General features: G+C 42.8%; 1 protein-coding gene across 1 annotated transcript in view; it reads left to right on the top strand.

Moving 5' to 3' along the window:
- The first annotated feature begins 757 nt into the window (after positions 1-757).
- The window catches only part of col6a1 (collagen, type VI, alpha 1), a 95,188-nt gene continuing 68,644 nt past the window's right edge, over positions 758-27,301 (top strand). Inside the window, exons 1-13 of the mRNA XM_072261250.1 lie at positions 758-998; positions 1,313-1,442; positions 16,800-17,003; positions 19,436-19,595; positions 21,844-21,957; positions 22,763-22,783; positions 22,895-22,915; positions 23,010-23,054; positions 24,128-24,181; positions 24,611-24,655; positions 24,759-24,785; positions 26,720-26,746; positions 26,858-26,902. Of these exons, the coding sequence (XP_072117351.1) occupies positions 911-998; positions 1,313-1,442; positions 16,800-17,003; positions 19,436-19,595; positions 21,844-21,957; positions 22,763-22,783; positions 22,895-22,915; positions 23,010-23,054; positions 24,128-24,181; positions 24,611-24,655; positions 24,759-24,785; positions 26,720-26,746; positions 26,858-26,902 (981 nt within the window). The 5' untranslated portion in view covers positions 758-910. The remainder of the gene's footprint in view (positions 999-1,312; positions 1,443-16,799; positions 17,004-19,435; positions 19,596-21,843; positions 21,958-22,762; positions 22,784-22,894; positions 22,916-23,009; positions 23,055-24,127; positions 24,182-24,610; positions 24,656-24,758; positions 24,786-26,719; positions 26,747-26,857; positions 26,903-27,301) is intronic.

Genomic DNA, 27,301 nt, shown 5'->3' with positions numbered 1-27,301 from the left:
TTCTATTAGACCTTGCCTCCGGAGGTATTGCTATCCCTGGTCACCACAGAGAGATAAATCCCAGTGGCCATACTAGGCTATGGATTTACCATTTGTACGGACAGATGAAAGGACTTGCCTTACTAGGGTGTTAATAGATAGACAATCTATGCAATCAAACCCAAGAGCGAAACAGTGGTGATTCCCTTGATCTCGCTTCATTCTCTTGCACATCTCTCTATTCATGTATTTATCTAATTCCCTTCTGAAAACATTTTAAAATCTGTTTTCATGCAACACATTAAGGGTCAGAACTATTTCTCTTTTTCTTACGCTATTTTGATTTGGTCATTTATTGTAAACCTGCACGCACTGGTTACTGATCCTCTCTTTGGATCAAAATCTCCAGAAAGATGCATCTACGGTTAGGACTGTTTAACTTTGAAACAGAAAAAAACAACCCTTTTAAGTTTCACAAAGATTCACATGTGAGCTTGGAGCAGGCTGGAGGCTAAAATTGCGGCATTTGATGGGTGGGGCAGTGTGGGGGACCTTACAGGGGGATTTCAACATCGATTTTTGGCAAAGGTTAACTTTTTTTTACATTCATTTAATGAAATTACAGAATTGGAAATATTAAATGAATATGCAAAATGTAATCATGTTACCTGTCAAGCATAATTTATGGTAATTTTGCTGAGAGAACGGTTGTTGGCAACTGCCGGGTTCTCTGCACAGCTGTACGGAGACCACATACTTTTGGAGTTTTCCCATTCCTGGCTGGATGCTTTTAGGGCCAGCCTACTTCATACTTGGTCTCCGTCTGGAGCAGAAGCGAAGGCTTCTGCTGCTCTGCCTCCCTCTCCCTGCCTAGTTTCTGCTTCATATTCCGTGTGCTCAGCACACGAGTTCCACTGCAGAAGTGGGAACCATGTCTTTAAAGATATTATTCGTACTGACCGAACTCTGCTGTGCATGGAGCTTTACCCTGGCTCAAGGAAACTCTTTGTATCATCCAGGTAGGTGTTTGCAATCCGTGCTCAGACGAAATTTCAACGTTTTTGTAGAGGAATTCTGTCAAATGATGGACGGCTTCATTGTTTTTGATCAATGCAGTCTACTTGCCCTTTTACTTCTCTACATTACTTTCTTGTCTCTGTGTTAATCTATCACATTTACTAAGATACACAAGGAAGAAAAGAGGCAATAGTTCCTTGTATTCCAAAGACGAGTATTTCATTTGCAGTTTCTAAAAAAGCAACTTTTATTGGTTGAAGAGTTCCCTGACGTGGTTCAAATTTGAGTTATTGTAATCATCCTGTTGTCTCCACAGAATGCCCTGTAGATCTATATTTCGTGTTGGACACCTCTGAGAGTGTTGCTTTAAGAATCCAGCCCTATGGACACCTTGTAAGACGGTTGAAGGAGTTTACTACAAGATTCATCGACAAATTGCAGAACTGGTAACCGCTACATTCTTTTCTCTTACATTCTCTGTCTCAAGCTATTGGGAAGTGAAGCACTTGGAATGATTGGCTCTCTTATGTCTGAAGATGGCGCTGGTGCTCTGGCGAGGGTGGTTCCTTTGGCTGAGACCAGTTTCTTCCTTGAGTATTCCATTTTATCAAAAGTATCCGTAAAAGAAATCTGTCTGTGATCCCTTGTCTTTGCTAATGTTGAAAATATCTGTAGTTCCAGCTTCATTCTCATTTGGTGATAGAGCAGAAATGGATGTATTTTTTGGTTAAATATCGGCCATTTCAGTTGAGGATCTCAGCTAGCAAAGTTTATGATTTGTTCCCTCAAGCTACATAGATCTCTAAAGCTAATACCTGCAGGACAATCTGTGCCCTGGACTGACGTCACATCATTAAGGCACTGCAAACATCAACATATCCACAATTCATGAGTAATTCATGTTTAAGTACACCCTTCAGTGTTATAAACAATTTTCTCAGGAATGCAATTAGGCAAAATGTGAATTGCATTAAGATATGTTACAAGATAGTCAGAAATTCTGGGCTAAGATTAGGCCAAGGAATGGGTTTTATTGGGATCTTAAAGGAAGGAAGAGGAACAGAGTGGTGCAGAAAGGCAGAGTCAGAAGATAATACCACTGATGATGAAAGGTTGAACCTTAGTGATGGTCAATGGATGACATTTCTTGCTAGTTCACTCAGAGCTCTTTCCATTCCAATAGAAAATTATTGGCTCTGTAAACACGAAATACCACGGGCCCTTCAGCCCATAATATTGTACTGACATTTTAACATTGTAAGATCAATCTAACCCTTCCCTCCTACCTAGCCCTCCATTTTTATATCATCCTCTTGCCTCTCTAAGAGCTTCTCAATTAGTCTAAGCTAGTGGAATTTTTAATGGTCATCAAACGAATGGGCCTTTTAATGCACCGAAATGGTAGATTTATATAGAATCATGCACATCCTCAGGACCTCCTCTATGGTGTGTAGCTAATGAAGTATGTTTGAAAAACAAGTCACTGTAGGGACTATAGAATTACACTACTCCTTTGACCCAATCAGTATTTTCCAGTTACTTCCAGTCCCTTTTTCTTTTCCCATTGTACAAGCATTTCCTGTTCAGTTACTGTCCAGCTCCATCCATCCTGAAGGCTACTCAGATGAGTTTTCAGGTATTGCAGACCAACTTGCTAAGATAAAACAAAGCCCCGTCAATTGTCTGTAATTAACTCCATGCCTTCTGGTTGCTGGCACAAGGATCAGTGGAAATTTTCTCTTCTCTCACTCTATTAATGCCCTTTATTTGAGGCATCTCCATTAAATCTCACCTTAATCCACTGCTCTGAGATGAATTCAAGATTCTTAAGCTTCCTGGTAGATGGAAAGTCCCCAGCCCTAAAATAGGAGACTGCCCCAAAAAATACTGCCTAGCGATCTAACCAACAAGAAGTGTGGAGAATTCTCTAGAGTTTGAAGAGATTGGACCTACTTAAGGTGGTGAAAGAAGCTGAGAATGCAGATGAGAAAGATGCATAGAATCCTAGAAACAAGGCCTTCAGCCTATAACATCCCTACTAACCATCAAACATCCATCCACATTAATCACATTTTTCCTTCAATTCCTCCCACCCAGTTATCCAGCCACATCCCTACATTAGGAGCAATTTACATTAGCCAGTTAACTTGACAGCCATGCATCTTTGGGATGTTTGGAAGAAACCCCTGTGGTCACGGGAGCTTCACACGGTTAGCTCCTGAGGTCAAGACTGAACCTAGGTTTCCAGCATTGTGTGGCAACTGCTGTGTCATCCCCTCTTGAAATCTTTTGATAGTGATGTGGTAACACATTTCTCTCAACGGACAGGATGGCTGCTTCCTGCTGTCAGTCATGACACCTGTCACCTCCTGGAAGTCACTATGACAACTTTCGGGTTCATCTCAGGGCTAAACCTGCCCAGTGTATGTACGTAAAGGTCTTTGGGCCTTGCTGCACTCCTAGTTTGATTGAAAGCGCATGAATCCATGATAAATTGCCTAAAAAGAGGAAGCTACAATGGAATGTACAATGATTTCAGAAACACAACTTACACAAGCAAAGAATATGCAAAATTGCTTTATAGCCAATCCATCATTTATATAGTGTAGAGAGCAATGTGTGTACTCCAAGGATGTCACAAAACCAAATCCATATCCCCACCTTATCTACCTTGGGGATGCTTCTGAAGGAATGAGTGTTCAAAAGGTTGGGAACATTCTTATAGCCTCTCCAAATGGTGTCATGAAACCCTGTCCTGGCTGAGATTTTACCTGCAAGTCAGAGGCAGGTCTTGAACCCACAACCTATTGATTCAAAGACAACAACGAATCACTGTCCATACCTTGTTTTTTCAGAATCAGAATCACTTTTATTGTCATTACCATATGACATTAAATGTGTTGTTTTGTGTTAGCAGCACAGTGCAAAGGCATAAAAATTACTGTAAATAAGTCATGTAAATAGAAAGAATAATGAGGTAGTTACATTGCAAAAACTCAGAAACATTGTGAGATTTTTTACCACCTCCTCTGGCAGCTCATTCCAGATAGACACCACCATATGCATAAAAAGATTACCCCTCAAAATTCCTTTAAATTTCTACCTCTGTGCTTGAAGCTGTTCCCTATTATGCTAGATCTCCATGGGAGATTCAGGCTGTCAATCCTGTCTATGCCCTTCTCTAAGCATCTGTGCGGTCACCTCTTAGCCTTCTAAGTCCCTATGAGAACAAACCCATCCCAATCAATCTCTCCTTCTAACCAAACCCCTCCATTCCAGGTGACATTCCTTTGAATCTCTTCTGCATTCTCTCCACAGCCATCTCAAACGTTTTTCCCTGTTTTTCATATCCCTCGATTCTTCTAAAATCTAAAATTCTATTGTTCTCTGCCTTGAATGATGTGTCTCCACAATTTTCCAAGGAGGCCTTTCCAAAGATTCACCACCCTCTGAATGGAGAAATATCTTATCATGTCAGTCCTAAATTGACTACCTTATATGTCGAGCAGTGACTCCTGGTTCAAGTCTCCTCTGCCAGCAGACCCATCCTATCAAGACCTCTGTGTATTTTGTACATCTAAATAAGGTCACCTATCATATTTACTGCTAGAGAGCACCAAGTCTCACAGTCCCACTAAGTCTCTTCTCATGACAAGCCAGTTATGGCAGGGACCAGTTTACTGAGACCTCTGTAGCAAGTATATCTTTCTTCAGGTAAGAAGTCCAAAATATTACACAATAGCGACACACACAAAATGCTAGAGGAGCTCAGCAGGTCAAGCAGTATCTACAGAGGGGAATAAACAGTTGGCCCTTTATCAGGACTAGCCAGGAAGGGGGCAGAGCCAGAAGAATGTGAGGGAAGGGGAAGGAGTAGAACCTGTTAGGGGATAGGCAAAGTCACATGGTAGTCCAGGTGGGGCCTCGCCACTGCTCTGTTTAATTGTAGTAAGAATTCTTTACTCTTAAACTCCATCTGCCAAATAATTGCCTGCTCTTGCCCTTGAAACCTCTTTGCATTCTTATTCTCATATTCCCACTTAGCTTTGTGCCAACAGCAAGCTTAAGTGCCATATATGGCCCACCCAGGCAAATTTTAATGTGGTTTGTGAATACTTGGGCCCAAGTGCTAACCCTTCCACTGGTCAAAGTCTGACAACCTGAGAAGGACTCATTTAATACTGCTCTTTGTTTTGTGTTCACTAACTAATTCTCAACTAGTGTATCACCCACAACTTAACATATTCCAGTCTTGTTCACAGCTATTATCGAAAGTGTTCCAATCATCCAATGCACCACACCTACAAGCTCTCCCTCAATTGCAGAAAATGTTCTGAAGTCAAATCCTTTCTGTAATTTGTTAAAATACTATTCCACACTTTTGATTTATAGTGTTTTAAGCTTGGTTGAGAGCCATTTTTATCATGAATTATCTCAAGATTGCAAATGAAGCACCGTTGGCACTGGTTTAATCTTCTCCTCATGCCCTCTGCACAGGAGACTCTGGTGGGTTATTCTCTCTGGGTTATCAAATGACCCAGTCTGTTATAGGAACACAAGCCTTTCCCCTTTCTATGTACCAATGTCTTATAGACACAGCAATTGTCTTGTGGTATTCCTCCATATTAAATTCAACATAGAAGGAGGCCAGGTCACCACACTGAATCCATGATAGCTCACAGAACAATCACACACCGATTGGGACCGCTTCGTCGAGCACCTCTGCTCCATCCGTCATAACAGACAGGATCTCCCGGTAGCCACCCACTTCAACTCTGCTTCCCATTCCCATTCAGATATGTCCATACATGGCCTCCTATACTGCCATGATGAGGCTAAGCTCAGGTTGGAGGAGCAACACCTCTTATACTGTCTAGGTAGTCTCCAGCCCCTTGGTATGAAAATAGAATTCTCCAACTTCCAGTAATTCCCTCCCCCTCCCTTCCTCTATCCCTATTTCACTCTGCCCCCTCCCCCAGCTGCCTATCACCTCCCTCATGGTTCTGCCTCCTTCTACTACCCATTGTGTTTTCCCCTATTCCTTCTTCACCTTTCCTGCCTATCACCTCCATGCTTCCCCTCCCCCACCCCTTTATCTTTCCCCTTACTGGTTTTTCACCTGGAACCTACCAGCCTTCTCCTTCCCACCCTCCCCCCACCTTCTTTATAGGGCCTCTGCCCCTTCCCCCTACAGTCCTGACGAAGGGTTCCGGCCCGAGACGTCGACTCATCGTTTCCATGGATGCTGCCCGACCTGCTGAGTTCCTCCAGCATGTTGTGAGTGTTGCTTTGATCCCAGTGTCTGCAGATTATTTTGTATTTACGAATCACATTCCCCGAACAACTTTCCCAGAAAACTATTCCCTCGCATTCTCATCAAACTCCCAGAATCTACCCCACGCCATAGAGAGATCCAATTAACCAACCAGTTCACACAACGTCTCTGAGCCGTGAGGTAGTGGACCTACTGACTATTCCACTTCACTGCCTGTTTAAAAAGTAAGCACAGATTTGAGAGCAGCATGTTGACTAATTATTGCCATGCTTAGACTGAAAGAATCAGAACAATTTAACTGATCCTGTGTGTTGCTATTAGAAACAGAGGTCGTGATGTCTTCATTATTCATCATAGCTCATCCAACAACTGTTCAACAGTTAGGAAGAGCTTGACTTTTTTGACTGGAATCTGGCTTACATTCTGAAGTTCATGTGGAGCAGGACTTCTGGAACTAATACAGAAAAATCTAGGTGTAGTTCATTTGACCATATGAAGAAATCTGTGGGAAAGTGATTGGAGGACCATAAAACACAGGAGCAGAATTAGGCCACCCGGCCCATCGAGTCTGCCACGCCGTTTCATCACAGCTGATTTATTATTCCTCTCATTCCCATTCTCCTGCCTTCTTCCCGTAACCTTTGACATCCTGACTAACCAAGAATCTACCAAACTCTGCTTATACTCAATGACAGGGCCTCCACAGCCGTCTGTAGCAATGATTCCACTAATACACCACACTATGGTAAACAAAATTGCTTCGTATCTCTGTTCTAAATGGACATCCCTCTTCAGAGGCTGTGCCCTCTGGCCCCATACTCACCTACTATGGGAAACATCCTTTCCACATCCACTCTATCTAGACCTTCCAATATTCAATAGGCTTCAATTAGATCCCCCTCATTCTTTGAAACTCCCATGAGTACAGGACCAAGGGCCATCAAACGCACCTCATACATTAATCCTTTCATTTCTGGAATCATTATTGCAAACCTCCTCTGGACCCTTTCCAAACCCAGCACATCTTTTAGATAAAGGACCCATAACCTCTCACAATACTTCAGGTGTAGTCTGAACAATGTCCTATGAAGTCTCAGCATTACACCTTTGCTCTTATATTCTAGTCCTCTCGAAATAAATGCTAACATTGAATTTGCCTTCCTTGCCACCGACTCAACCTGCAAGTTAACCTTCAGGGAATCCTACAGAATAACTCCTAAGTCTTTTTAAACCTTTGACTTTTGAACTTTCTCCTATTTAGAAAATAATTTACACCTTTATTTCACCTATCAAAATGTATGACCATATATATCCCTACACTATATTCCATCTGCCGCTTCTTTTCCCATTCTCCCAATCTGTCTTGGTCTTTCTGCAAACTCCCTGCTTCTTCACCACTACCTGTCCCTCCTCCTATCTTCATATTATCTGCAAACTTGGCCACAAAGCCATCAATGCTGTCATCCAAATTACTGCCATACAGTCACTGGCAGCCAACCAGAAAAGGCCCCCTTTATTCCCACCCTTTGCCTCCTGTCAGTCACCCAATCTTCCCTCTATGCAAGTATCTTTCCTGTAATGCCATACGCTCTCATCTTGCTAAGAAGCCTTTTCTGTGGCACCTTGTCAAAGGTCTTCTGAAAATTCAAGTAAACAACATCCAGTGACTCTTCTTTATCTATCCTGTCTATTATTTCCTCAAAGATTTACAACAGATTTGCTGGGCAAGATTCCATTAAGGAAACCACACTGACTTTGACATATTTTATCATGCGACTCCCGAAAGCTTATCCTTAATAATGGACTCCAACAGTTTCCCAACCACTGAAGTCAGGCCAACTGGCCTGTAATTTCCTTTGTTCTGTCTTCCTCCCTTCTTAAAGAGTGAAGTGACATTTGCAATTTTCCAATCCAGTGGAACCATTCCAGAAAGATCATTACTAATGTCTCTCTGAACCCTTCAACTCCCTCTTTCAGAACCCTGGCGTGTAATCCATCTGGTGCAGGTCTCTTACTGTATCTACCTTCAGAACTTTCAGCTTCACATGTGCCTTCTCCTTAGTAATGGTAACTACTCTCATTTTTGCCCCCGACACTCTAAAATTGCTGGCATACTGCTAGTGTCTTCCACAGTGAAGACTGATGCAAAATTCTTATTAGGTTCATTGTCATTTCTTTGCCCTCATTGCTACCTCTCCAGCATCATTTTCCACTATTGCCTTTCTTTTTCTCTTTACATATCTGAAAAAACTTTTGGTATCCTTTATTCTGTTATTGGCCAGCTTACCTATCTATTTCATCATCTCGCTCCTTATCATGTTTCTAGTTGCCTTCATTTGGTTTTTAAAAGCTTCCCAATCCTCTAACTTCCTCTGATTTTTGCTATATCATTTGCCCTCTCTTTTTGCTTTTGTGTTGTCTTTGTCCAAGCTGTTATTGAACCTCAGCTGGGTCTATCTTAGGCGGGGTCCTAATGTCACGGTGTGTGCTGATAGATGACTGAACCCAGGTGCAGAGGACTGACAGACTCCCTTGTAGAGGTGGAAACAAGAGTTTATTCATTGGAATTCCAACAGAATATTGTTGGCTTGATCGATCGGCACCACAAGACAAATTTCTCAAAACACAAGAGCCCTGCCATAAGCACTAATCGGGAGTCCACAATAAATAATCACAGTATGTGGAAAACCCGTGTCAGTCAAAATAAACTAGACAAGATTGAACAGAAAGCACAAGAGCTTAACAACTTTAGACCAGACAATAATGATCAAATACAGGTGCACAGGCCCGCTGGGCTCATGACACCTATTCTTGCCCTGACTTGCACGTGGCATTGGAAGTAATCAAAAGATTACTATCTTGGGTCCTACTCTTCAGCCTCTTCCCTAACTCCCTATACTGACTGCGCAGGATCTCTTCCCCATGTCTACCTGCGTTATTGGTGCCAATGTGCACCCTGTCCCTTGAGAATTTTCTGCAGCTGCCCTGAGACATCGTGGACCCTAGCACCTGGGAGGCAACACACCATCCTAGCTTCTCTTTCGCAGCCACAGAATCTCCTGTTGTCTGTCCTCCTAACTATCTCCGCCTAATTTTACTCGCCCACACTGAGCCTCAGAGACGGCCATGATACCACTGCCCTGGCTGCTGCGGCTGTGCCCTAGGTTGCCACCCCCTGCAGTATCCATAGGGGGGAAACTTTTTTGCTGCAGGGAATAGCCACAGGGGAACCCTGCACTGACTGCTTACTCTCTCTACTTCTGGCGGTCACCCATCTGCCATCTGAAACCTGCACTGTGGGTGCGACCATTTCAGCAAAAATTTCACCTATGAAGTCTACAGGGGAACCCTGCACTGACTGCTTACTCTCTCTACTTCTGGCGGTCACCCATCTGCCATCTGAAACCTGCACTGTGGGTGCGACCATTTCAGCAAAAATTTCACCTATGAAGTCTACAAGGAGGCGGTATTTCATTGTCTTCCAGGCCTGGAATGCTGCCTCAGTGGAAGTGGTCTCCATGCAAGGTGCATTTAAAGTCAAAGTCGAGTCTGTTATCATACATAAAAATGCATTTTTAAAAAGATGGAATGAAAAACTTACTTGCAGCAACATCACAGGCACATATAGCATCATAAAAGCAGAATACACAACAGAAAAAACATAAAATTAGAACATAGAACATAGAATAGTACAGCACAGTACAGGCCCTTCAGCCCACAATGTTGTGCCGATCCTCAAACCCTGCCTCCCATATAACCCCCCACCTTAAATTCCTCCATATACCTGTCTAGTAGTCTCTTAAACTTCACTAGTGTATCTGCCTCCACCACTGACTCAGGCAGCGCATTCCACGCACCAACCACTCTCTGAGTAAAAAACCTTCCACTAATATCGCCCTTGAACTTCCCACCCCTTACCTTAAGGCCATGTCCTCTTGTATTGAGCAGTGTTGCCCTGGGGAAGAGGTGCTGGCTATCCACTCTATCTATTCCTCTTAATATCTTGTACACCTCTATCATGTCTCCTCTCATCCTCCTTCTCTCCAAAGAGTAAAGCCCTAGCTTTAACCCACCCTTCTACCCCCACATCCAGGTTGTTAATAAAAATCACGAAAAGTAGAGGTCCCAGAACAGAACCTTGTGGGACACCACTAGTCACAACCCTCCAATCTGAATGTACTCCATCCGCCACGACCCTCTGCCTACTGCAGGCAAGCCAATTCTGAATCCACCTGGCCAAACTTCCCTGGATCCCATGCCTTCTGACTTTCTGAATAAACCTACCATGTGGAACCGTGTCAAATGCCTTGCTAAAATCCATGTAGATCACATCCACTGCACTACCCTCATCTATATGCCTGGTCACCTCCTCAAAGAACTCTATCAGGCTTGTTAGACATGATCTGCCCTTCACAAAGCCATGCTGACTATCCCTGATCAGACCATGATTCTCTAAATGCCCATAGATCCTCTCTCTAAGAATCGTTTCCAACAGCTTTCCCACCATAGACGTAAGGTTCACTGGTTTATAATTACCTGGACTATCCCTACGACCTTTTTTGAACAAGGAGACAACATTCGCCTCCCTCCAATTGTCCGGTACCATTTCCGAGGACAATGACAACATAAAAATCCTAGCCAGAGGCTCAGCAATCTCTTCCCTCACCTCGTGGAGCAGCCTGGGGAATATTCTGTCAGGCCCCGGGGACTTATCCGTCCTAATGTATTTTAAGAACTCCAACACCTCCTCTCCCTTAATATCAACATGCTCCAGAACATCAACCTCACTCATATTGTCCTCATCATCATCAAGTTCCCTCTCATTGGTGAATACCAAAGAGAAGTATTCATTGAGGACCTTGCTCACTTCCACCCTCCAGGCACATCTTCCCACCTTTATCTCTAATCTTCCCACCTTTATCTCTAATCAGTCCTACTTTCACTCCTGTCATCCATTTGTTCTTCACATAATTGAAGAATGCCTTGGGGTTTTCCTTTACCCTACTCGTCAAGGCCTTCTTATGCCCCCTTCTTGCTCTTCTCAGCCCCTTCTTAAGCTCCTTTCCTGATTCCCTATATTCCTCAATAGACCCATCTGATCCTTGCTTCCTAAACCTCATGTATGCTGCCTTCTTCCACCTGACTAGATTTTCCACCTCACTTGTCACCCATGGTTCCTTCACCCTCCCATTCTTTATCTTCCTCACCGGGACAAATTTATCCCTAACATCCTGCAAGAGATCTCTAAACATCGACCACATGTCCATAGTACATTTCCCTGCAAAAACATCATCCCAATTCACACCCGCAAGTTCTAGCCTTATAGCCTCATAATTTGCCCTTCCCCAATTAAAAATTTTCCTGTCCTCTCTGATTCTATCCTTTTCCATGATAATGCTAAAGGCCAGGGAGCGGTGGTCACTGTCACCCAGATGCTCACCCACTGAGAGATCTGTGACCTGACCCGGTTCGTTATCTAGTACTAGATCTAGTATGGCATTCCCCCTGGTCGGCCTGTCCACGTACTGTGACAGGAATCCCTCCTGGATACACTTAACAAACTCTGCCCCATCTAAACCCTTGGAACTAATCAGGTGCCAATCAATATTAGGGAAGTTAAAGTCACCCATGATAAAAACCTTATTATTTTTGCACCTTTCCAAAATCTGCCTCCCAATCTGCTCCTCTGTATCTCTGCTGCTACCAGGGGGCCTATAGAATACCCCAATAGAGTAACTGCTCCCTTCCTGTTCCTGACTTCCACCCATACTGACTCAAAAGAGGATCCTGCTACATTACCCACCCTTTCTGTAGCTGTAATAGTATCCCTGACGGGTAATGTCCCCCCTCCTCCCCTCCCCCCCCCCATCCCTTTTAAAGCACTGAAATCCAGGAATATTGAGAATCCATTCCTGCCCTGGTGCCAGCCAAGTCTCTGTAATGGCCACTACATTGTAATTCCATGTATGTATCCAATCTCTCAGTTCATCACTTTTGTTCCTGATGCTTCTTGCATTGAGGTACACGCACTTTAGCCCTTCTACCTTACTACCTTTACACCGTTTATTCTGCTTCTCTTTGCTCAAAGTCTCTCTATATGTTAGATCTGGCTTTTCTCCATGCATTTCTTTCACTGCTCTATTGCTCCGGGTCCCATCCCAGATGTAAATTACACACAGTTGTTACAAAAAAAACACAATTAGAAAAAAAAACAATTTTAGTGTCAGGTAGTCGCAGTGTCGATAAACCGTGGGGTTTTGCTGGTTGGTTCAAGAACTGAGTGGTAGATGTTCCTGACTGAGATGATGTGGGACGTGGACTTCTGTACCTTGTGCCTGTTGGTAGCTGCAAAAAGATGGCGAGGCCCAGATGGTTCAAAGGTTCAAAGATACAATTTAATGTCAGAGAAATGTATATAATATACGTACATCCTGAAATGCTTTTTCTTTGCAACCATCCACGAAAACAGAGGAGTGCCCCAAAGAATGACAGTTAAATGTTAGAACCCCAAAGCCCCCCCCAGCTCCCCTCCCTCCCCCCCCGTGTGTAAGCAGCAGCGAGCAACAATCCCCCCTCCCTCCACCAGCAAAAAAAAGCATCAGCACCACCACGAGCACTCAGGCGTGATCAAAGCAATAGCAAAGACACAGACTTGCAGTTACCCCAAAGACTTTGGGTTTCACCTGGTACTCGACAAACCACAAGCTCTCTCTCTCCCTAATAAGGGAGAAAGAGATATCTCCATTTTCACAGCAAGCGGGGAGACATAACAAACACCTCTCTGGTTTAGGATGTTAAAAGTCTGTTACATCTCTCTTTTTGAGCTCTGTGCCTGAAGATTGCAAAGATCTCTGGTCTCCAGGCACGCAGCAGATATCCCTACTCCCCCGATGACACGCGGGTCTCCTGTCGTGACACTGACCCTCGATCTGCCCGTCTCCAGAGCCCCGAGATCCTAGGCTTGCGAATTCGAGCCGGACTCTTAGGCCAGACTTTGGCATGCCAAACAACAGCCAGTTATGGCACCCAGAGAGCAGGTCCCATTCCCGCAAAGAACTGTAGTCAGCGTGTAACTCCAGGTCATGGTCTTCAAAAGAACTCTGAAAGGGGAAAACAGAGATATTAAAGATGGAAATGGAGCTGTTTCCGAAGATGCAAGAAAAGGGGTGGCCGTTAGGCACCATTAACCCTCCTAAGCTCTGCCTTCTGTGAGGGTCTCCGATGATGGGTACTGTCTTGTTCAATCAGTGCCTCCTGTGGTTGTTGCCAGTAGAGGGGAGGGTTATGTCCGTGATGTATAGGGTGGAGTCCTCTGCTCTCTGCAGTTTATTACATTCCTGCATATTTGAATTGCCGTACCTAGTGATAATTCAACCAGTCACGATACCGACTTGTTGCAACCACTAAGAACGGTCATTAGGTTAGCAATGTACATTCAGAATCAGAATCAGGTTTACTATCTTTGACAAATGTTTTAAAATGTGTTGTTTTGCATCAGCAGTACAGTGCAATCATAAAAATACTGTAATTTACAATAAGCAAAAAAAAAGTGCAAATAAAGAGCAATATAGTAAGGTAGTGTTCATGGATTCATAGTCCATTCAAAAATCTGATGGTGGAAGAGAAGAAACTGTTCCTAAAACATTGAGTGTATGTCTTCAGGTTCTTGTACCTCCTCCTTGAAGGTAGCAATACGTAGGCAGCATGTTCTGGATTGCGGGGGTCTTTAATGATGGATGCTGCTCATTTGAGGCATCATCTTTTGAAGGTTTCCCCAATGGTGGGGATGACAGTGCCCACGTCGGAGCTAGGTTTATGACCCTCTGTAGCCCTTTAACGATCCTGTGCAGTGGCCCCTCCATCCCAGACGGTGATGAAAGCAGTTAGAATGCTCTCCACGGTGCACCTGTAGAAAGTTTCTGGAGTCTCTGGTGACACACCAAATCTCCTCAAACTCCCAATGAAATATAACTGCCTTTTTTGTAACTGCATCGATATGTTGGGCCCATGATAGGTCTTCAGAGGTTTTACCACCCAGGAATTGAAATTATTTACTCTTTCCACTGTTAATATCAGTTATGAAGATGGTTAAATAAACAGAAGAGATAAAATGGAGACTTCAGGAAGGGGAAATTGGGAGAACGTACATTGGTCCGCGTTGAAGGGTTAGCAGTGGGAAGGGTTTCATGGTCCCGAGCATCAACATCTTAGTTCTGGTCAACATCCTGGGCCCAAAACATTAACGTAATCACAAAGCAAGCTGGCAAGCAAGCAAGTTTATTTGTATAGCCCCTTTTCAAACACTAGCCAGCTCAAAGTGCTTTATATAGAACAAGATATAAAATTCAAACATCAAATTTAAGACAATAGATAAGAGTAAAATCGCACAAAAATAGATATGTTAAATAGAAGTTACAGTGCAGGAGGTTCTAGTTAAAAGCTACAGCGAAAAGAAAAGTTTTAAGCCTCAATTTAAAAAAAGGCTGAAAGTTGGGGCAGAATTCAGACCCTTTGGAAGGTTATTGCAGATATGTGGAGCATAGTAACTAAAAGCTGCTTCACCGTGTTTAGTTTTGACCCTGGGGACGGTGAGCAGAACTGCCTAGACAACCTGATAGTTCAGGAAGGTTCAGAATGCAGCAAAAGTTTGACCCAAGACCATTCAGTGCTTTATAAACCAGTAGAAATATTTTAAAGTAATCCTCTGATGGACAGGAAGCCAGTGTAGCGATCTGAGAACTGGAGTGATATGTTCTACTTTCTTGGTCTTAGTGAGGACTCCAGTAGCAGCAGTGAGGACAGGAAAGCACAGCAGCAGATTTAGGAGTCTGAGGAGATTTGGTACTTCCTCATAGATGCCTGCGAGTTTCTATAGATGTACAGTAGCGGTTACAACACTGCCTGGTGTGGAGGCTCCGATGCACAGGATCACAAGAGGCTGCAGATGGCTGCACACTCAGCCAGTTCCATTAGGGCACAACCCTACCCACCATCGAGGACAGCTTCAAGATCCGATGCCTCAAGAAGTTGGCATCTGTTATGAAGGACCCTTTCAATCTGGGGCCTCCTTCTCATTACTACCACCAGGGAGGAAATGCAGGAGCCTGAAGACCCATACTCAATGATTTAGGAATAGTTTCTTCCCTTCCATTATTCCAGATTTCTGAGCAGCCCTTGGACTATGACAACTGCCTTGTTTTCCCTTTCATTTTCACTATTTATGTATTTTATAATTTACAATTTTTAAATGTATTTGCTGCCCAAAAGCAACAAATTTTCACATTATCTAAGTCAGTGATAAAAAACCTGATTCTGAAATTTCTGCTGGGGTCTGTAATGAGCCAGCCCCTCAGGAATGATTAGAAAGTTAAACCAGTGGAAACCTGAACTTTTTCCCAGAGAGCTGCACTTGCTGGGGGCCAATGGCAAATATGAGAAATGAAGAGGTACTAGACTAAGACACGTGATAGGAACTAGGATAAACTTTGGCTGTTGTCAAACGTAAGGACAAGTTGAGTTTAAGTGGCAGATATATATATATATCCATGGCAACCAAGAAAGCAAAGAAATGATAGTGTAATGATGAATGAAGTCAGAAAGGTTTCAGCAGATTAAAAACATTTGCGGCTGTGGCAATAGTGATGCATTTTTCAGCTTAACAGATGTCACCAAAAAGTAAGTCATTTGAGCTTTTCTATTAAACACAGTAGATTACCTGGCGCAAGCTTCCCAAGGGATTGGTGGACGCAAAAACCTTACAGGAGAGAATAAAAGAACCCTGATGAAATATCTAACCAGAAATGTTGAACGTTTATTCTCCAGCATAGATGTTGCCTGCATGGCTGAATTCCAACAACATTTTGTGTGTGTTGCTCTGAATTTCCAGTATCGGCAGAATCTGCTGTGTGCATGAGAGGAGAGAACTAGCAGGGCAATGTGCCCTCCTCTATCAAAGCTGAGTTTTTGTTTTATTTAAAGGATTTTCTCACAGTGAAGTTTTTTAGAACATGTACGTACAGTATAAATTTCCTTAACCATCTTCACAGCATAGCCACCACACTGGAATTAATGGCATTGACTCATCAACACAACAGACAATGTTAATTTTCTATGTTTATTTCCATGGAAGCTGTACTAATTAAAAACACTTGCATGAGACTTGCTTCATTGCCCCCTTCTTAAAATAAACATCAGGCCACTTCAATCCTGTGCTTACTCATAGAAATTAAGCAGAACATTGTCTGAACATTGTTAATGTCATCATCTTTGTTCCTTGGTGAGCTACCTCTTTAAGGTAGTTTTGTCTTCATCATTTTGAGTCGCAATGAATTTAGTTGATCAGAGAACAAAAGATGTAAAAGCTAAATTGATACTGATGATTCAGGACAAAGACTTTCCCCTCCTCCTGGCAGTCCACAAACTCATAGGCAAACCCCTGCTCTTGAGATGGGAAGGGAAGATAAGTGGGTGAGGAAAAAGGTGTCACTCAAAATGAATGTGACTAACACAAGGAGCATGTCTGTTTCAGGTATTATCGGTGTGACCAGTCACTGGAATGGAACGCTGGCGCACTTCATTACAGTGATGCAGTGCAGAAGGTTCACCCTCTCAGTTTTATGGATGGGAGTGGAAAGGCGGCCATGAAACGGAACGTCGAAAACATAAACTACATTGGCAAAGGCACTCACACAGACTGCGCTGTACGGAACGGAACGGAAGAGCTCCTTTTGGGGTAAGAGAACATCAGGAACTGAGCCACCAATAACACAAAATAGCTAAAATGATGTCACAGTATCTATGTAAGCTCTACATGGATTCAATGACAGAACGACAATTTCATCAAAGTATGAAGTATATTTATTATGGAAGTATGTCACTATATGCTACACTGAGGTTTATGTTCTTGCAGGCATTCACAGCAGAACAGAGAACCACAATATAATGTATGAAAAAATACACACATGCGAATGAACCAATGTGCAAGAGAAGACAAAATGGGCAAATAAAAAAATAAGTAAATAAATAATACTGAGAATATGAGTTGTAGAGTCCTTGAAAGTGAATCTGTAGGTTGTGGAATCAGTGCTGGGTTCATTTCCAGCAGTGACATTACATTAGAATTAGACCTTTTGAGGTGAGTTGCAATCACGCCATGACACCAGAGAATCATGCCATTGATGTTGAGAAATAATGACTAGTGCCGGGATCCAGGTCACAGTGGTTCTCATAGCCAATCAGTGTCAGCGGTTATTATTTTGCTCATTTGCACTGGGAGGCATGTACCATGTACACAGGGGACCTTTTCTCAAGCATATTTAATTACAATGGAAAATGGATGATTTTTCAGATGGCTATCAGGCAATCTTTCCATGCATCAGTGCAGCCATAATCTGTTCCATATGTTTGGCCATCATATTCTGTTCCTATCTATAACCTTAAAATTCCCAGTCCATGTTCTACCACAGACCTCCTAATTGGTCTACTGACACAAACATGGTGAAACTTTGAAGTCTGTTAGACAAATTGATAACTATGACCAATTGTCACCCAGCCTTCAAGTTCATTAATATAATTATATTTAAATATTATAGGTTCTTAAAGCACTGAATCATACCTCAATCTTGATTTTATTTTCTTTCAATGAAAATAAGTTCAGTTTACTCAGTATATCTAATACTTGGGCACTTTGGATCAATATTGCCATCAATTTTCCCAATTGGCATTGCTCCTTTGCAGCTAAGCCTCAGAGAATAATAATAATAATCTCATCATAATCATAATACATGTGATATTACCAAAAAGTTATGATTTGATAGAATAGCATATAGTAGCTTTGTCAGATTCCCTTGGCGTGCCTTCTAACATTGAATCACTTAAGTCAATGGCTCTAATGATCCTCTAATATTTAAAAATCCTTGCACGTTGTACTATTGCATATTACTTTGAATTGTAAAGAAAAAACAGAGATGGATGCCAGTTCTACTTTTGCTCTTCAGTTGCTACCTCAAAGTTCCTGATGCTACTAAGCAGCAGTCACGTCAGTATGCCCACAGATACACCTCCTATTTGTAAAACAATGATTACTAAGCTTTTACTCCCCTAATCTTCCCTGTTTCCATCAGACAGAAGGTGCAAGAACAGATATCAGCTTCCACCTCGCTGTTACAGGACTCTTGAATGAATCTCATGTGTATATATAAACAAGATGAATTCTTCATCTCTCAAGTTACCTTGCGCTGGTCCTTGTATCTTATTTGACTGACTGTACTGCACTTTCTCCGTATCTGTAATGTGATATCCTGTTAGGACCTCTAGCCTTGATGAGGGGCCTCTGCCCAAAATGCTGACTCTTTATTCCTCTGCATAGATGCTGCCTGACCTGTTGAGTTCCTCCAGCGTTTTGTGTGTGTTGCTCTGGATTTTATTATTGTTTTCCTTTTGTACTTGTGTTTGAAGAAACTATGGCTGGATGGCATGCAAAAACCTTTTCACTGTCTCTTGGTATATTTGATAAAGAGAAACCAAGACTTCCTTAGCTGATTCAGGTTGTGAGGCATCCTGGAACAGTAGATCAAAACCAGGTGTCTTACAACCATGAAGAACTGGACACACAGAAGGTGATTCTGATCCTTTCTTTCCACTGTAATAGAGGAAGCATGTCCCTTGAGTCCCACCCCCTTCCCATCAATCTCTTTCCAGCAGATGATTACAGTAAATTCTGCCAATGTCTCTGCTTCATATCAAGTTGAAGGCTTTGTCTTTTGTTTATGCATACTGACAGATAAAGGGATTGCATACCAGTAGTAGATCTAATGAATCAGACTGCTCTGCTTTTTTCCTCTGGGATGGAAGTGAATAGATTCAGGTTTATTTTCCACATGTACATGACATACAGTGAAATGTTTGTGTTAACAACCAACACACCCCAGGAAGTGCTGGGGACAGCCGTCAAACATTGCCACACTTTCTGCTGCTGGCTGAGCATGCCCCCTCCACACACAACAAGACAACAAGCCCTTTTCCCACCCTCTTATTCCCTCACTCTCCCTCAGACGCACACGGGGGTCCAACCCCAGGGCAGACCACCTCCGGGCCTCAAGTCCTTGGCCCCAGGCTCTCAAACTCGCAAAGAATGTAAACAGAGCAACACCTTTCTCTTTTCAGTGGCTCTCATCTCCGAGAGAACAAGTACATGATTGTAGTAACTGATGGGCATCCGATCGAGGGGTACAACGAGCCGTGCGGAGGACTGGACAGTGCCACGTCTGATGCAAAGAATCAGGGCATAAAGTTGTTTTCTGTTGCCATTACTCCGGATCACGTGGTACGTCTTTAGTCTCTACTCTCTGCGGTCCTGTTGATTCTATACACTATGTAAGGCGATAGCAACGCTCAAAGAGCGACAGTAAAAATGGGACAATGAGAAGTTTCAGATTTCAAAAGGCAGGAGTTGTTAAGGTCATTGAGGATCTGAAGAGTTTGACTGTTTGGTAATATCAAAAAGAATGAGTTGCAGTGATATAGTCTTGGATTCAACACAGCCAGAAAAAGCCCATTTATATTACACCATGGTGTTAACAGTTAGATTGTGCCAAAGAGACAGTCTAACCTTGACTATTCCTCTTCCCACCCTGTTTCCTGTAAAAATGCCGTTCCCTTTTCTCAGTTCCTTTCTCTCTGTGCTACATTTGTTCCCAGGATGAGGTTTTCCTCTCTGGGATATCAGAGATGTCCCTTCCTGCACCATTGATGTTACTCTTACCCGTACCTCCACCATTTCCTGAACGTCCAAGCTCACCCCATCTTCCCTTCACCTTAAAGGTGATAGAGTCCTTTTTGTCCTTAACTACCACCCCATGAGCCGCAGCATCCAACACATCATTCTCTGAAACTTCTGCCATCTTCAATGAAATCTCACAACCCAACACATCTTTATCTCCCCCAGTCTCCACGTTCCATGGGAATTTCTCCCTCCATGATTCCCTTGTCCATTCCCCACCCACCAACTACTAATCTCCCCCCTGACGCATATATCTGAAAGTGATAGAAATGCAACACCTGCCCATTCTCCTCCTCCCTTACCTCCATTCAGAGCCCCAAACAGTCCTTCCAAGTGAGGCAACACTTCATCTGCGAATCTTCTGGAGCCGTCTATTGTATCTGGTGCTCCTGGTGTGGTCTCCTGTATATTGGTGATACCCTATGTGAATTAGGGTTTGCTTTGTCGAGTACCTCAGCAGAATTTTCTGGTGGCCCACCATATTAATTCCTATCTCCATCCCCATCCTGACATGTCGGCCCGCAGACTTCTCTTTTCCCACACTCTGAAGGTGGAGGAGCAGCGTCTCATATTCTGCATTGGTAGGCCTCCACCCTGATGGCATGAACGTCGCATTTTGTCCCTCATCCTTCCCTCTTCTTCTGTTCTCCTTTCTGACCTCTTACCTCTTCTCCTCACCTGCCTAACATCTCCCCCTGGTGACCCTCCTTCCCTTTTTTCCATGGTTTACTATCAGGTTCCTTCTTCTCTAGCCCTTCACCTTTCCCACTAACCCGGCTTCACCTATCACCTTCTGGCTTGTCCTCCTTCCTTTATATTGTGCCACCTTCCCCCTTCCTTCCAGTTTAGATGAAGGGTCTCGGCCTGAAACGTAGACTGTTTGTCCATTTCCATAGATGCTGCCTGACCTGCTGAGTTCCTCCAGCATTTTCTGTGGGTTGCCGCTGGTTTCCAGCATCTGCAGTACCTTTTGCAGTTATGAGTCTGATCTATCTACTAGTCAGATTCAAATAGTACTATTTGAATCCTTCTCCCTTACCTACAAAGGACAAAGACTAAAGCTTAGGCTATGGACTATCGACCACAGACAGTAGAGCTTAGGCCAGAGAGAACAGGCCACAGACCATAGAGCCAAGGCCAGAGACTATAGACCACAGACCACAGGATTCCAACAGCAGCGTGTAAAGTCTTGGCCTGGAGGTGCTGTCCTGTTAGAGATTCAAATCAACGATTGGTGTTGTCTGAAATAAAGGCAGAAAATTCTGCAACATCGAACAGGTCAGGCAGCAGGTGTCGAAAGGGTAACAAACATCTGAAGTTAAAGATCTTTTGTCAGAACTGCGAAAGAGAGATAACAAGTTAGTTTTATCTTACAGGGTGGGGAAGAAGGGAATATCTCTGATCAGGTGAACCAGGAGAGCTGTGGGGAAAGGCATTGCACTTTCTTCTTTACTGATTAATGAGGGCAGATAGAGAAAGAGGAAACAAAGGGACAGGAGAAAGCTGTGAAGTGCGGGTCAGAGCTGTAGGAAATGTCCAGCACATCAGGCCGTGTCAGTGAACATCACAGATAAATAACCTACACACATAAAGTAAGGGCCATTTGACCGAACTTGGGATCCTATGTTTAAGCTTTTCCTGCTTTGAAACACAGACAAAAAAGTAAAAACCATTGAAGAATAAAGAAACCCAAACAAATGAGAACCAGTGATTTAAAGGTCTTAGAATGTATGCTTTTATATTTTTCCTTGTGAGTTTCAGTCTAAATTTTGAAAATTAAATATCACTTCAGGAACCACGGCTAAATTTGATTGCCACTGATGCAAGATTTCGCCGTAACTACACAGCAACCAGTGAAAAAGCTGAGGAGATAGAAAAGACTATCGATGATATTCTTAGAACCATTGTGAGTATCCATGCTGTATAATCCATGGAAATGCCTTGTAAGATATGTATTTCATCATCAATTGATCGAGTGTGAAGATTGTTATGAGAAATATTTGGATGGCAGATACTCTCCAATCTGCTTCCAAATGAGAATGATAAGAAAATCGGAATTTGAGTCAAGCAGAAAGAGTTGTAGGATACATCTCTTTTTCCCTTAAGGTGAAAGATGTAACAAGTGAATTGATAATACTGTCTAAACACATTTGCCGGTCCATAATTGTTAGCAGTGTTAACCTGATCGCACTATCCATCGGCATTAGAGTGCAATGCTTTAAAAAGTATTGAGTATCACCCATTATTACCGCGAGGGTCATTTCATGCCTTCCTGAATATATAGTGAAAGTAGCAGATGCTGCCCATTTGCTCCTATACCCAACATTGAACGATATCCATGCATTATCGAGTCTTCACTCTCCTTTATTCTCACTCTTCCCCGCACATCCTCACTCATAATGTCAAAAAAAAACTCTAAGTTCACTTAACCCATATTTCACCTTTCCTAAGTTTGTCCTTTTCTGTCTAAAGACAAATCCGAAAAAAAGAGCCATCTGTTGGGATTGATGGTTTCATGATTTTAAAAAGCACTGCTGGAAGGCAATCCTGTATTAGAATTCAGTGGTCAGAAAACATGCAAAAGATATTTGATCAGCTTGAATTGATGATTTTACTGAAATTCAATTTCACTCCCCTCCCCCCCATCACATTGTAATCAGTATTTGTTTATTTTGCAAACAGTGTTAACCTTTCCTCTTTCTCCCTTGCAGCAAGAAGAAGTGGAGCCAGTGGTATGATGCATCACGATATCTTTGCTTTGAACTTATTTATGTGGATTTAGTAGCTTTCAACTGTGTAACACTTGCTCTTCATTTTCTTTTCTTTTCTCTTCTGATTTGCAGTGTTGCTCCTTTGAATGTCAGGTAGGTCACCCTTAGAGTTGCCTCTGTATATACCAGCAGTTTATTTCCTCAGAGGAGCCTTTGCACAATGAAACATGTTATTTCTGTCCAACAGGCTCCGCATGGACAACCAGGAGACCCTGGTGACCCTGGAGATCCGGTTAGTGTCAGGGATTTGGTGATCTGCGCCTGGGGCAGAGGGCTGTGTGGCTGTTTGTGACAGCCACGATATTGGTAATATCTTTCTTTTTACATGGATAACGGGATTGTGCCAGGTTTCCCAGGTATTTATGGAAGCTTTCCAGGAAACACTGGGCAGAGTACAGGAATCACAGACTGTGATATCTGCTCCAATGAATAAATCCCCACTTGTTTATATCTGGTCTTTCCCAACATAAACTTGATGTCACAAGATTCTGAAAGACACCAAGCAGGTGTGCTGAGAATATTTTACTTAATTCTGTTTATGACTTTTCTAACTAAGTTACTTCAAAGTTAATAAAGCATCATAAATCCCTTCTTTACTACTAAGGGGCCCCTAGACCTCAGAATGATAACTCAAAACACTGTTGTTCTTGTAAACTAGAGCCAATTCCAACCAAATCTTGCTGCAATGCAGGCCTTCCTACCTTCAGAATCAGATTTATTATCACCCGTATGTGACGTGAAATTTGTTAACTTAGCAGCAGCAGTGCAATGCAATACATAACCTAGGTGAGAGAGAGAGAGAAAAAACAATAATAAATAAAATAAAACATAATAAATAAACAAGTAAACTAATTACATATATTGAATAGATTATTTTAAAAACATGCAAAAACAGTAATATTGTATATTTAAAAAAGTGAGGTAGTGTCCAAAGCTTCAATGTCCATTTAGGAATCGGATGGCAGAGGGGAAGAAGCTGTTCCTGAATCGCTGAGTGTGTGCCTTCAGGCTTCTGTATCTCCTTCCTGATGGTAACAGTGAGAAAAGGCCGGCCCTGGGTGCTGGAGGCCCTTAATAATGGACCTTGCCTTTCTGAGACACCACTCCTTGAAGATGTCCTGGATACTTTGTAGGCTAGTACCCAAGATGGAGCTGACTAGATTTACAACCTTTCATGAACTTATAAGGAATTATGTGGTTGCTCAATTAGTGAAATGTATTTGAACTGTTCGAAATGTACAATCGGTATTACAGAATTCACTTGATGCATCTAACAGCTAATGGTACTTTCTTGTTTTCCAAAAGGGTTCCGAAGGACGTCGGGGCTCCCATGGCCCTATAGGACCACCTGGCCTCCAGGTAATCAGAAGCTTTTTCCTCTTGCATCCCCTGAGCTCTGCCTGCAAATGCAGCAGATGATGGAGAGAATGGCCTTCTCTCAAAGCTGCACGTCACATGAGGCCTATTAGGTCCTGAAACCATCCATTATTCTGAGCAGCACCCCTCCTGGCATTTAACCTTCCAGTTCTGTGCGTACCAGTCTGATATCAACATGAGCTGTGTAACGCTCATATTTAATCATGCACTGATATCTCTCCATGATACATGGATCACCTATCTAGCTACAAACTCCATGTCAGTACTGATAACACGTATCCCATCCAGAAGATACCTACTCGCCCATGCAGCATGAAATGCATCCAGTTTGTGCAATCACCATAACCTGCCCCAGATGGTACTGCTTGAATTTACTCTCCCACATTTGACACCTTGTCTTCTTTATTTCAGGGCAGTCCTGGTGATATTGGACCTGCGGGGCACCCGGGTATGAAGGTATCTATCTGCATTCATCTATGGGAAACATTTAACCTCACCTTCAAGGCACAATGCCTGAATCCTCCTTGAGCTAACAGTCTCTTCTTTCTTTTGAGAACAGGGTGACAAAGGAGAACGTGGTGTTAAGGTAAGGATGCCAGTGCATTTTCAGACCAAGTTTACATTCATTGGTTTTCCAGTGTGTAGTATGTGGGTGGGTGGGTGAGAACGGGGCTTGTTTTCCTGTCAGTATTTAGTTGCTTGCTGAGTTCTGTTTTGTTGTGTTCTGCATTGTTCTACTGAACTTGGTGAGATGTTACGTCAGTGCTGAAATGTGTGGTGACACTTGCGGGGCTGAGGTATGGTATATCACATCCTTGGATCTTTGGTCTTGAAAGCAAGCAATGTGTTTCGATGTACATGTGATCAATAAACTGAATCTGAATCTAATTTAGAACATTATTTCCATGAATTAATTGATCCCGACACGTGCACACACAGTGATTACACAATATAAAACACAAGATTGTTCTCTTTCCAGTGAAAAGGCTTAAGCAGAAATGTAATAAAGACTCCAAAAACTATCTGGTAGTTTGACTTAGTAAATCATCGACAGGAAGATCAAAAACTAAGTGAGCCCAGATTTAAGTCGGGTAACTAGTGAATCAACAAGGGGGTAAGCTGATTATAATTTAAGCAATGATGTATTGTGAATCCAATTGCAAGTTCCACATGGACCTGGAAATGGAGTATGTTGCTGGGCAGTGAAGAGTCAGTGGAGATCCAGTGATTTTTGGTATCATTTTATCCTGTATTTTACAGAACTCTTTGTTAAGCAGTGTCCAGGCTTTGGGCCTCACTGTGCCAGGCAAATCAGTGCTCCCAGCTAGTGCTGAGGGTCACCTGCACAAATACAGACCCCTCTAGGTCTTCAGGATTACTTGCCCCTCATTAAACTCTGTTGAAAGCATAGTTGGCTCAACAGTGGTGGGTGACAGAAGAGCTATAAGAAGCCTCAACTGAACCAAAGTGGAACAGAGGAGGTTTGATGTCACCTCTGTGACTATCTGTTGATGGCACTCTGAGGCTTGAAGCCCAAGCAGTAAGCAGCTGTATAGGGAAAACAGGAATGCCTCTTGCCAAATGTGAAGCATAGATTAAGTTAAAATAAGATTAGCTTTACTTGTCACGTGTACGTCGAAACATGCAGTGGAATGTGTCGTTTTGTGAAGGCAGCCTACCCAGTCTCAGGATTGTGCTGGGGGCAGCCTACAAGTGTCACTGTGCTTCCACCGCCAGCATAGCAAGCCCACAACTCACTAACCCTAACCATATGTCCTTGGAATGTGGGGGAAACCGGAGCACCCGGAGTAAACCCAGGCAGTCACAGGGAGAACATATTAGTTCCTTACAGACAACAGTGGGAGTCCAACTGCAATCAGTGATCGCTGCTGCTATAGAGGGCTCCTCAGCTGAAGTTAACAGATAATCTTTCTCTGCCTTTAATAAGCACCCGGACAGCAATGGAAGTGTCTGCAAAGCAGTCATGGTGGACCAAAGGGAAGGGGTGGAAAGTGGCAGAGAGGAAGAATCCGGAACAGATAGACCAGTGGGCAATGTCCCAGCACTCACATCACTTTGGGGGCCCCTGGTTTGTTGGTTTGCGATTGATTGTAGTGGGGAAGAGGAGCAGGAGTAGATAAGGGGTGTGGGTGAAGTGGTATTGGCTGAGGGGCGAGTGACGAGGGATCCAATATCAACGGGAGACAGGGATCTACTAACACCACATTGGGATCGGTTAACATCTAGGGAGGAGAATTCAGTATAACCCAGAGAAAGAAATCTACCAGCATCATGTCAGCAAGATCCAATTACAGTAAGGGAAGGGATCCAGCATCACTGGGAAACAATCTACTGCAACCATGTCAGTAAGATCCAGTAACAAAAGAGCATGGGATCTGGTGTTACCTCAGCTCAATGGGAGAGAAAGCACTCATGCTCTCCCTATTCAGTCGAAATCCAGCTTGGGGACAACTAGAAGATGCTGAAGCACTTGCTAAATCTGAGTCTTTTATTCTCCAGGGTGACAGAGGATACAAAGGAGCTAAGGTACGAGCAGTTTTGACTCTTTCCAGTTCTTTAGGGAGATTTTGTTGGCAAATTATAAAATCGCATGTATGCTCTCTCTTGTTCTAACACTGCTCTCTTTGGTTGTTTTAGGGAGGAAAGGGGTTACCTGGAAAAGATGGGGTAGACGGTGAGAAGGTAAGAGAGACGGTGTAGAATGGGATTAAATATTATTTTGGAAGTCTTGTTCAGAGTTAGGTAGACCTAGTGAAATAAAACCCATTCTGAAGGATCTTATGTAACATAATGTCTTCTCCATTATATTAATGGAAAACGTATTAATATAAACACTTTAAAATGTTGTGTTATATTTATCCATTGTATGGTAATATATATTATATATTTGATGTGTTTAAAGTACTTTTATGAGATACTTAGTGCTTTTAGTTTCCTGACACATTAGTATTTTAACAGAGGGCTATATTTGATGTTTGACATCATTTTGAACAGTAGTTAATAGGCCTATTCTAACAGAATTAGGCAGGAACACTCAAGAGAGTGTAGAAAGCTGAAATTTGAGGTTAAACTGCTGAAGGA

This window comes from Mobula birostris, chromosome 6, assembly GCF_030028105.1.
Source record: "Mobula birostris isolate sMobBir1 chromosome 6, sMobBir1.hap1, whole genome shotgun sequence".
In the NCBI taxonomy this organism is placed as follows: Eukaryota; Metazoa; Chordata; class Chondrichthyes; order Myliobatiformes; family Myliobatidae; genus Mobula; species Mobula birostris.
Note: the sequence above shows the minus strand (reverse complement) of the source record. Positions and strands in the feature narration are given on the sequence as shown.